The 11,373-nt window shown below is 42.5% G+C and overlaps 1 protein-coding gene across 1 annotated transcript; it reads right to left on the reverse strand.

The window, feature by feature from the left end:
* Positions 1-7,691, reverse strand: C22H6orf52 (chromosome 22 C6orf52 homolog). Its single transcript, XM_004476961.3, has 4 exons — positions 7,621-7,691; positions 7,245-7,413; positions 3,039-3,084; positions 1-172 (listed from the first exon to the last, which is right to left on the reverse strand). The coding sequence occupies exons 1-4, from the start codon at positions 7,689-7,691 to the stop codon at positions 30-32; spliced, it is 429 nt and encodes a 142-aa protein (XP_004477018.1). The 3' UTR covers positions 1-29.
* Positions 7,692-11,373: the final 3,682 nt, after the last annotated feature.

The following is an 11,373-nucleotide window of genomic DNA, read 5'->3' on the forward strand; positions in this document are numbered from 1 at the left end:
TAGTTAGGCAGTTTAATGAACACCTCGCTTCACTTTGGAATCTCATCTGGGATTTTAGAGTAAATTGTATCCAGAGGTTGCCAGTGGCAATTCATGAGGGAATCATAGAGTTCTTCACTTTTCACCATAAACTCCTTGTTTAATTCCTCGACATTCAAGTGAAGATTTGGATCTGCAGAAGTCAACACATACCAAAACAAAACAAAATAAAACCAGAGTTTATTGGAGATGGCTCAAAGTTAGAGATTTTTAAAAAACATTAACAGGAAAGTATTATAGACATTGAAGTTAAATTTTTTAAATTGTGTTTCCCTTCAATAGGTCCTGAAAATAGAAATTTTAGCTAAAAATAATAGGAGTACTCCCGGACTCAACAAGCATAACTTCTGGATGGTAGGGCAGACGGAGGTGGTGGCCAAGATGGAAACAGATTCAAGAGATGTTTTGGAGATGAAATGGACAGCACTTGGAGATGGAATCAACTTGGGGAGGAAGGAAGGTCAAGGATGAACTCAAGCTCTGTACAGATGCTGAGGCAACACTGAGCCAGGATCAGGGTCTCTATGAAAGGTTACACACGCTGCTTTATCTACTTAATTAACAAATCAATGGAAATGAGTAAGTGCTCTATAACACCTCATTCACAAACAGAGGAAGACCTGGTCTTCTTCTCTGAAACTTGGGGTTCTATGATGCAGAGGACGTCATGAAGGCATTAGCACTATTTTTCATTCTACAGCTGCCAGGTTTCCAGAGGTTTCCAAGGTCAATGACTTTTTAAATGTAATCCTTCCTCCCCACCCCCACTTGAATTGAACAGAACTGAAACAGCCTTTTCTGTTTTCCTTTGTAATTCTTACAAGCCTTAGCTACTTAGGGATCTTAATTTGCTTCCTACTCTTGGCATGGGCTCTTGCTCTTCATTTGCATTTTATGCCATCTACTTATATCCTTTTAGACCAAAGAGCTACAGAGCATCATGTAACTTTCACAAGCTACTACCTGCATTTCTTCTTGGCAGGCAATTTTTTAGAGCCTCCTATCCTTCTCTACCCATCATTGAGAGCCTCTGGTTATAAAATTCGATGTTTCTTTCCCGCCCCTGCCCCCAAGCTTGCTGACATTTTCTTTCCTGCGGCCGCACCCCAGTTCCTGTTAAAGGACGTTGTTTGGCAAAGGTCCATCGACTGTTGGGGTGGGGCCAGGACTCCAGGCTGATGGGCTTCCTCTGTTGTAACCTGTGTGCTAGAAAACAGGCACAGTGTGGTCAGCCGCAAGCCCCGGACTAAATGTTCTAGGCTCTTCCAGTAACATGGCCCACCACTGCAGAAGAAGCCTGTAGAAGACAAGCAAATTGCATTTTCCCTGAACCTATGGGCCCTTGAGATTGTGTTATCCAATGCATAGAAGCCACTGGCCACATGTGCCTATTGAACCCTTGAAATGTGGCTATTCCTGATTGAGATGTCATGTGAGGTAAGATATACACTGGATTTCCAAGACTTGGTATTAAAAAAATAAAAATATCTCCTTAATTTTTCTATATTGGGTACCTGTTGAAATTATAGTATTTTAGATCTATTAAGTTAAATAAAATATTAGAATGACACCTGTTTCTCTTTTTTTAAATAGAGAATTCAGCTACTAGAAAATTCTAAATTACCAGGCGGTGAACTGGTAGTTCCCATGACATTTCTTGGGTAGTGCTGCTCCAGGTCCATGATTAGCAATCCTTGCATGGTTAGCCCATGGCAGGCACAGTTAAAACACTTCAAAGCCCTTCAGTGATTTCCCCTCCCATGAAGTGGGTACTGTCGTCATCCTCACTTTACTGATGGGCAAACCTAGGCACTGGGCAATCGTGCGGGTTTGCTCTGCGATGGAATTACCCAGCTGGTACGCAGAATTTGGGCCCCCCCTCCTGGCAGTCGGTATCCTGCGAGCACACTCTGATCAGAGGTTTCCCTCCATTCTTTTTAGAGAATGTCAGCATCACTGACGAAGGCAAGAAAGACCACGCTCAGACTTTAACCAGAAGGAAATCCCCTGAAAGCTGGAATAAGCACCCTTTATTCAGTAACTGCCCAGTAGCATTGAAAGATTTCGTTTCAACATCAATTTCTCTTCAATTAAACACAGAGCACCTACTAACCTGATGGACTCTGGGTTAGTCCCTGGGCGGCAGAGACCGACGACAGGCTCCCTTCTTGATAAAAATCACCAACGCCACCAGTGGGTGGGTTTGCGAATAGGAAGGCGGAGAGACACCAGACACGGCTGTGGGATAAGAAACGGGCAGTGGTCTCTGCCTTTCTATTCTCTTTCCCATTACTTTAAAAAAAAATTTTTTTTTTAACTTTTTCTTCTCTTCCTCAGATAAGACACCTTCAGAAAGAGGTTGCTCCTCCTTGCAGACAAACTTTGTGTTTTTTTGGCAAAACAGATCAAGACCTATAGGCAGCGCTGCCAGCCTGAGGCTGCAGGGGCCTCTCGGGTCCCTCAGAAACCAATGCCCTGAGGAGTGGATGCAGCACAAGAGGTTGAATGCCTGCTTCCCATGTACGAGGTCCTGCGTTCAACACCCTGTACCTCCTAAAAACTAAAACAAAAAAGCCAACTCTCATTGGGGCCAGTGATTGAGAACCTGCTTCCCAGGTATGAGGTCCTGGCTTCAATCCCCAGTTCCCCCATATTAAAATATATATATTTTAAAAAGAAACCAATACTCCGTAGGGTGCTAGGAAACCAAGTTCAAGGCCATAGAAATTACCTGGTCCTTTTCTGCAATAAAACACAAACTCAAAGCATAATTAACTCCAAAGTCTACAAATCCGGAGGAAATGGACTTTAAAAACAACTTCCTGTCTTCTTCTTAAGTGTTCCCATAGAAGGAAATTCCAAAGTTAGGACAAATTGCAGAAGAGAATGGCTTAGGCGATCTACATTGGAATTTTCCAGTTGGGTCTTTCGGTTTCTAGCAAGTTAAGGAATGAGGTTAGGTTTTGTTTTCAACTCCTGCAGCACGAGGTTTACATTACCTTCTAGCGGGTCTTCGTCTTGGTTTTCAGGCAGAGCTGTGACTCCCTAAAACAAAGACCAGTATCTTGAGAAAAATTAAGTTTATCAGTAAATGTGTAATATCACCAAATGCTGTCTTAGGAAAAAACCTAGCTCTCAAAAAAGATGACTAAAACACTAAACTCCCTTTATTTCAAATTTATTATGAATTTTGATTAGAAAAATCTTTAAATGATACAATACTACAGTTATGAAACGGGAGGACTGAGTTGACAGAAAAGTCACAAGACTGGAGTCAGCCTGACAAGGCCCCCGGCCCCTGCAGCTTCTGGAAACTGTCATCCTAGGGAGCCAGGCTAGAAATCCAACCCCCGGGATGGTGGCATCCAGCCTCCACGGGCCCTCGACTAGGTAACCAATGCTCCACCTTCCAAATGACAAACTGGCAAAGACTCCAGGGGCACATTCTTCTCAGGGCCTTTCTAATCACACCCCCAACCCTGTGGCTCAGTTAAGGATCAGGAAGGAAAATGCTTAAGGAAATGTGGAAGCTACGGAAAAGCAAAGCCATTGTTCATATTCCTACGTGATGAGAGAAGAATATTCCAGAAGCACTCCTGGCATAAACCTTGGTTGGTGAACCCAGACCCTGTAGGATCTACTGGGATAGCACAGTTATTTTTGTTTGGTTTTTCATTTTTGTTTTTTAGGATACACCAGGGATTGAACCCAGGACTTTGTTAGCATAGTTTTTAATGATGCCTTCCTCCTCACACCTGGTGGGAATCTTGGTTAAGGATGTCCAGCTGTCTCCAGAAAACATCCCATTCAGGAAGGGCTGAGAACTTAATTAAGCCTCTCATCTAAATAAAATTACATTGAGAGCCAAAAATCCACTCTCCTGTTCAGTCTGTCCAGAAGTATGCCTGCTCTTCACCCTGTGTTTTCCTGATTTGGAAAACAAATTATACGATGGCTCCCGCAGATTTAGACACACCCTCGTGTATTTCTTTTATTTAGAAATGGCTATGTCAACCAGAATACATGCTTACATGAGGCCTGGCCTATCATACTGTGGCCACATGGCCTCACATGTGTGTGCTGTGGGAAAAAAGGGGGATCCTAAATTACCAGGGTGAGGGACCAGGTACTGTCTTGAGATGGAGCATTCTCTCAGGTCTGAGCTGCAGCTGGTCAGTGCAGGCTGCTGGCTCTCCTTAAAGGAGGGCACATCTGTAAATGGTATTCCCTACTAGAGGTAGTTTGGGAGAGTTGTTGATGGCCCCTGAAGACCTGAGGCTCATTTTGAAGGCACCTGCCTCCTCTAATCCTAAATGTCACAATGTCAAAATTACAGGGGTCGGGAAGCGGCTGTGGCTCAATCAGTTGGGCTCCCATCTACCATACGGGAGGCCCTGGGTTCACTTCCCAGGGTCTCCTTGTGAAGGCAGGCTCACCCACACGCTGTGGAGAGCTGACTCAGCAAGGTGACGCAACAAAAAGGGATACAAGTAAAAACATATAAGAGCGCACAGCGAATGGACAGAGAGAGCAAACAGCAAGCCACAAGGCGGGGTGGGGGGGGCCGGGATAAATTAAACAGACACAGAAAAGTGCACAGTAAATGGACACAGAGCAGAAGGCAAGCAAAAAAGCCACAAGGGAGAGGGGGGGATAAAAAAAATTAAAGGGGCCCACAGGGGACCTAACCCCTTAACTTGAGGGGGAATAAGAGCTCATGACAAGAGTGTACCACAGTGAGGGGAGAAGGGACTACAGCTATGGCATCCCGTAGTGGACATACTTTATAGGGAGGACAAAAGTGAGGGTGTGGCTGAAACAGGGGCCCACCCAGAGCCTCCCGTGCTTAATTTTGCTGCCTTTTCCCAACGGGAACAAAGCCCACCCTGGCATGCACATGGCCCACGGGTGGTAACAACAGCCACACACCCAGTGTATTTATAATTTTTGAGTGAAAAACTTCAAGTTATGGTAATAATCTGATAAGAGAATGGGATAAAAATCCCAGAATGTGCCAACAAAAATGGAGAAGAGAGGAGTAAAGGGATGGAAGGTAGAGTCAAAGGATGTTAAAAGGTTCGAATTTTTTTTTATGAGTGGAAAGAAATCAAATACATTCATTTCTGAAGTTGATACTATACTCAAACATCTCTCTCTATTTAAAGATAGGAAGGTAACCGGTAGAAGACAGATCCACCGTCCTCCAAATAAGAGCCAAAAAAAGGAAGGGAGAAAAGCAAAAATCAAAAACAAAACCTCAGGCAATAGAGCAAATGATGAAAACAACAATAACAAAGGGACTACCGTAATATCAAACCCATCTGTTATGAGAGTAAACCCCAAATTGGCTTAAAATAGGAAGGAAAATAAAAGACAAGAAACCCAACTGGATATTTTATTTAAGCAGCTAGAACAGACTCAAAAATTTGAAAATGCAAGTTTGGAGTCAGGGGAGATCAAGCAAATGTAAGTTTTTAAAACCAAGGATCTAGATGTTAAAGTCAACTTTGGTGTTAAGGCAAAGACCATCACATAAGGTGTCACTGTGCTTATCTAGAAAACAAACTAAGGAAAAGAATCTGGAACATTTTGCCAGCAATGTGCTAATCTCCCTAATATATAAATATCTTATACAGTCAAGGAAAAGGAGCACAACCCAACAGAAAAAATTAAATAGGTGAAGGACATCAGCAAAGTCACAGGACAGGGAAGTGGATTTAGCCCAGTGGTTAGGGCATCCGTCTACCACATGGGAGGTCCGCGGTTCAAACCCCGGGTCTCCTTGACCCGTGTGCAGCTGGCCCACGTGCAATGCTGATGCGTGCAAGGAGTACCGTGCCACACAGGGGTGTCCCCTGTGTAGGGGAGCCCCACGCGCAAGGAGAACAGACAACTGGGGGAGAGGGGGAATAAAAAATAAATAAATCTTTAAAAAAAAAACACAAAAAAACAAAGTCACAGGACAGATAGCCAATAAGTAATTTTAAAGGTATTTGCCCTCAATACAGACAGATGCCTTTCTCATCTATCAGACTGGCTATTCATACACTGAAGACCACAGAGAAGCCAGCAAACCCACAACAATGATGAAAAGCTAAGCTCATGCAAGTAATTTGGCAAAAGCAGCTTCATATTTCAAATGTTACATCCTTTAATCCAGCAGTTCCAATTCCAGAAATTTATTCTTAGCAAAAAATCTTCAGACAAATGCTTAAAGTACGTACAAGAGACAGAAGAAGAAAAACATAAACACTCAACTAAGCAGGGAGCAGAGGTTCCCAGTGACTCCTAAAGAAAATGAGCAAGACAGCAAGATGACACAACAAGAGACACAAGAAAAAGCATAATGAGAGTCACAACAATGCAGGGAATGGAGGAGGCTCAAACGATTAGGCACCTCCCTCCCATGTCAGAGGTCCGGGGTTCAGTTCCTGGGCCTCCTAAAGACACAGTAAGTGCAAACAATGAGGGGGGGGCAGTGGGAAATAAATAAAATAAATCTTTTTTTAAAAAGAGGAAGTTTGTTAAAGCACTGGAAGCCTTTAAAATGTCAGTCAATAGGGACAAACGCATTTGCAGCACCCCTAATGTGACAAATTTTAAAGAAAGCTCTCTTGTTGCAACCTATAAAACAGAAGGATCAAACCAGTGTGGACCTACAGTCTCTTCTTCCCCCAAATGCCCCCAATTCACCAAACAAAGCCCAAGCATACCGATTTAGCAAGAGTACAAGGGAAAACTCCAGGGGACACAGTTCTACTTTAAGTGTGCTCTCTCCTAGTTGTGGATCCAGGAAGAGGCAAGGTGGGGAAGGCTTTGTTACATTTCTGTGTCATGTTAAAAATTCATTACCTTAATAGTCCAAATATTTAAAAATCCTTTCACCGTGACTTTTCACCGCTACAGCAAAAAACAAAAAGTGACTTCCTGTTTAAAAGACTTTCTCAGCCTTTTATTTCGTTCTTGGGAGAGAGTGAGAAATTACAACTGTTTTGCGAGATAAAATCTCTTAGGCCATCAGCTTTGCTGTCTGGTATTAAAATAGGGAACAAAAACAAAAAAACAAGGCTGTGGGGATTTGAATGAGATGGGGATTTGGATGACAGGATTTGCCTGTGGGAGGAAATGGAAATAAAGTTTTCCTAATGGACACCCTAAAACACAGCATTCAGGGCCACAAAGGATATCTCAGACACAACCGATACCTCAACTGGGCGTCCAGGGGTGTCGTGTGCAGACAGAAGGCTTTGTCCACTCCCCTCTGCTGCGCGGTCATAGCTGTGGCCGGAGAGCAAATAGCCGTGGCTGGGCCGCTGCTCGTACCAGTTGTCACAGCAGGGGTAGCTCGGGCGCGGCTGGATCTCCAACTTCACCCTAACATCAGAGGGAACGCGACAGGCTCATCCACAACCCCCGAGACCCTCTCCTTCTTTCCAGGGAAAGTCTCAGTTTAGGATGATCTTAGCTTCAACTCTTTAAGAACACGTATTTTCAAAGCCATCTCTTGTAAACTGTGAAAAATTATATACGATGTAGAACACTAATGGTTGTTTTCATGCGGAGTAGAAAACAACACCTCACCTGTGCCAGTACCAGTAATAATCATTTTGTTGAGCTACGTCAAAACCTGCACCGCTCTCCTGGGCAGCCATTTACCCAGCAACTTTAACAAAATGAGACCTGGGATCCACAATGTTGACAGCCAGGTCAAAAATTCCAGCTGGTCTGCTAAGAACTCTCAACCCTGACAAATACTTTTCACCTTTGAGACAGAGTGATTATGTTTAGGGGCAATTCCTGCAAGGTGGTTAATTGCCGGACTCTCTTGGCAATGGGGTTAACCTGTGAGTGGAGGCAGGGGTGCCTCAGGGTCACCTGGGGGAACTTGTGTGAACTAGCTACTTGCTCAAGCTGCCAGCACCCTCCCCATCAGGCCCCAGGGGGCCAGCCAGAGCCCAGGGGGCGAGAGGAATGTGTGCTGGGCTGTTCTGACGGACACCTGCGTCTCTACCCCACCCTCCATTAGTAAGAAATTCACTTTTTAATAACTGAAGCCTTAGGATAAGTGCCACGATTTGATGTCCCGTCCCCCAGCTCATCTGCTAAGAACAACTAATGGAACGAACATCTTGAGATATTTTCTGACGTTCTAATGCGCTTTGTAAAATCTCCTTCAGGTTGAAAGCATTATCCCAACCAAATGAAAAACCAACATGGTGGGTGGAAGGAGTGGTATGTCACAAACACACTCAAGTTAATGAGGGTACAGAAAAAATTTTAAAGAGAAATATATGTTTTTTTTAAAGCACCATAGAGCAGTATGTCTCAAACTTTTATACGCACACAAATTACCTGGGCTGTTGCTAAAAAGCAGATTCTGATGCCGTAGATTTGGAGTGGAGCCTGAGATTTCTGTGTTTCTAGCCAGCTCCTACACACTTCAAGCAGCAGTGCTATACAAAGCGTCGAGATTGAAGAGGATAACTTTTGAGTCTCAATAGTGGTATATAAAGTTTGGCTATTTCCCTAAGTTTCTTTTAAAGTAAGTTTCACTATTGCTAGCTGCCACCCAATATTTCTTTTCTTTGGGTGCAGTAATAGGCCCTGCTAAAAGACTGCATTTCCCAGTTCCCCACTTAGCAGCTATTATAGATGTGGCCAGGTGGGCAAAGTCTGACAAATAAGATGTAAATAGAACTGTTATAAGGGGCTTCGGAGAGGCTCTTTGGGCAAAGGGAGTTTGTATCCTAGAAAGTGGATTTTTTGTCCTCCACCCTTGTTTCCCAGTCCTGGTACTAAGAACACAGTTGAGAAGGCTGAAGCCTAAATAACTTAGCAGCTGTCTTGGTCCCTGAGGAGTCCAAAGGACAAGTCCATCCAGGAGGAAGTCACGCACAAAGACATTGGGTGCAAAAGAGAGAATGGGTCTAGGACCCTCATGATCGTAGAACCCCCATACCTGCACTAGACAGCCTATCTCCAGACTTTTTACTTAAGAAATAAAGTGCTTGTTTAAGTCGCTGTTGTTTCATATGACATTAAACATTCCCAAATCCTACAGCAGCTTAGACATCGAGTAAAACGTAGCAATTAAGGGACTTAAGAATTCTCTCTTTGTAACATACAGGCTTTTTTTTTTCCTTCTTTCATTTTTGGACTAACTTGATTTTTTTTAAAAGAAAACCAGAATTTTGGCTGTGGATGGGTAAAAGATGAGCCTGTAGTTGGAAGGGAATGCAGAAGTTGATGGTTGAGAGTAAGGTGGTGAGGAGGCTGGGACTGGAGGGGCCAAGGCAGCATGCTGAAACCAGCCAGGAAGAGAGATGGCAGGAGGTGCGCCCCAGACCATCAGCAAGGGTTCATAGCTGAAGACGCCTTCAGGGGCTCTGTAGATCACACCGGCAAAGGGTTCACTTTCTTTTCTTTTTCTTTTGAGGTACCTCCTACGTGGGAAGCTGGTGCTCAACCACTGAGCCACATCGGCTTCCCTGAGTTGGTTTTTTCTTCTCTTTTTGTTTTTTCCGGAGGCACCAGGAATCAAACCGGGGACCTCCCATGTGGAAGGCAGGCACTCAACTGCTTGAGCCACATCCACTCGCCTCACAAATACTGTTTCTCTCTCTAAAAGCCCCACAGGCAAGTTTCTTATACCTCACTTGGATTATTCCCATGAAGCAAATTTATATCAGGGCAGACAACTGGACGGTATTACTGGTTCCCTTGGCTCAAAATGCAAAGGCAATCAAGTCTGAAGCATACAACTATATGCAAATGCTGTAGTACTAAAGCTTAGCAGATCTGCTACCTGTCCTGTTGAAAAGAAGTCATTGAGCAGGAATAATAGGTGCTCTTATTTCCAGCAGGGCCGAGTTTTTCCCTTTGTTCTCCTGCCTTTAGCGCAGGATAGCCACCTGACCACCTTACCCAAAAAGAAAAACTGACCGTTTTTTTTCCTTAGCAAAGCAAACAAGGCCAGGTACTCAATAAATATTTGTTCAGTGAATGAATAAATCAATGCATGGCTCAAGTGCAAAAAGCTTTTGAATCAATAATTTAAAAGGAAAACGAACAAAACAAAACAACTCTGTTGTGCTTACAGTGTTAATGAACTCTGAACAATTTGTTTCTTGGCAACTGCAGTTTTCACCAGGATGAGATTAAATGGCCTTTTAAATTCTGAGTTTAGAAAGAAAAGAGAACAAGGTTTTACAGAAAGTATGCTCCGTTCCAATCCAATTGAACAGGTACATAATTTTGTATTGTTTTTCTTCAGCCAATGAAAAAACCATGGTGTGAGCAAGTGAGGCAAGTAGTACCATGGGAATGAATGAAATGAAACACTGGTTCTTTCTTTTCTGTTAAACAGAATGTTCAAGACTTAAAAAATAAAAATGTGAAAGTAGGAGCAGCCCTGATTCTCCCATTACTTAGCTGTATCTTAAAAAGTTGGTTTTCTGTGTGTATTTCAACATTTATAACCAAAGGTTGTTTGGATGAATTTTAACTTTTATGAGTCAATAAAATGTATAGTTTTGTATGTAAATTTAATGTTCTTCTCCCAAAATGTACACAGTTTTGCATGTAATTTCAGGGAACCTCCCAGATTAAGAACACCTGAACTAGATGTCCTTCTGTGCTCTATTGTTTTCACTAATTTCTAAGAGTAAAAAAAAGTAAAACCACTTTTTGTGTTTATGTTGCTTACACTCAGGTTTTCATTCTAGAACCAATTATATTTGCAAAGATTTCTGATTAGAACAAAAGACTTTTGCAAGCCATAAAATTCCTCTCCTCTGAAACGTGACAAATATTTGAGCAGGTTTAAGGATAACACTCTGGTAACAGATGTTGAATATAATAATTACCGTTAGAGCATTAGGTTGAAACTATATTTTAAAAAACATTATTAGTACTATACTTCTCAAATAGTGTTCAGATTTCCCTGGGGGAATGAGGCAGGGTACCAGGAGCATTCTGGAAGCAACAAATTATATAAAACACATGATTTTGAAACATCAGCTTTATTCAAAGTTTTTCTTTTTAGATTTTTAGATGAAAGAATATTATTTTTGCATTAAAAAGAACAGATGCCGTGGAGTAAAATACAAAAGGCACTTTTTTAAAAAAAGGATAAAATATGAAATAAAGACATTTCTTGCTTTGGCCCATGCCCAGGAGACACCAACTCCATGAATTCACTCCTGCGCATGGGTTGGTGGAAACAGTTAAGCAGCAATAAAGAGAATTTAAATAAGTAAAATAATATGTGACTTGCGTAACCTAATGAAAATAATGAGGCAGTCTACATTAGGAATTAAGAGACAAATCTGGAAC

The sequence above is a fragment of the Dasypus novemcinctus genome, chromosome 22 (assembly GCF_030445035.2).
Source record: "Dasypus novemcinctus isolate mDasNov1 chromosome 22, mDasNov1.1.hap2, whole genome shotgun sequence".
In the NCBI taxonomy this organism is placed as follows: Eukaryota; Metazoa; Chordata; class Mammalia; order Cingulata; family Dasypodidae; genus Dasypus; species Dasypus novemcinctus.

Excerpts from the sequence above, each read along its gene's own strand:
- C22H6orf52 (XM_004476961.3), bottom strand. The coding sequence starts at position 7,691 with ATGGCTGCCCAGGAGAGCGGTGCAGGTTTTGACGTAGCTCAACAAAAT. Across the intron at positions 7,414-7,620 it reads TATTACTGGTACTGGCACAG|GGTGAAGTTGGAGATCCAGC; the intron begins GTGAGGTGTTGT and ends CTCTGATGTTAG. Across the intron at positions 173-3,038 it reads AGACGAAGACCCGCTAGAAG|ATCCAAATCTTCACTTGAAT; the intron begins GTAATGTAAACC and ends TGACTTCTGCAG.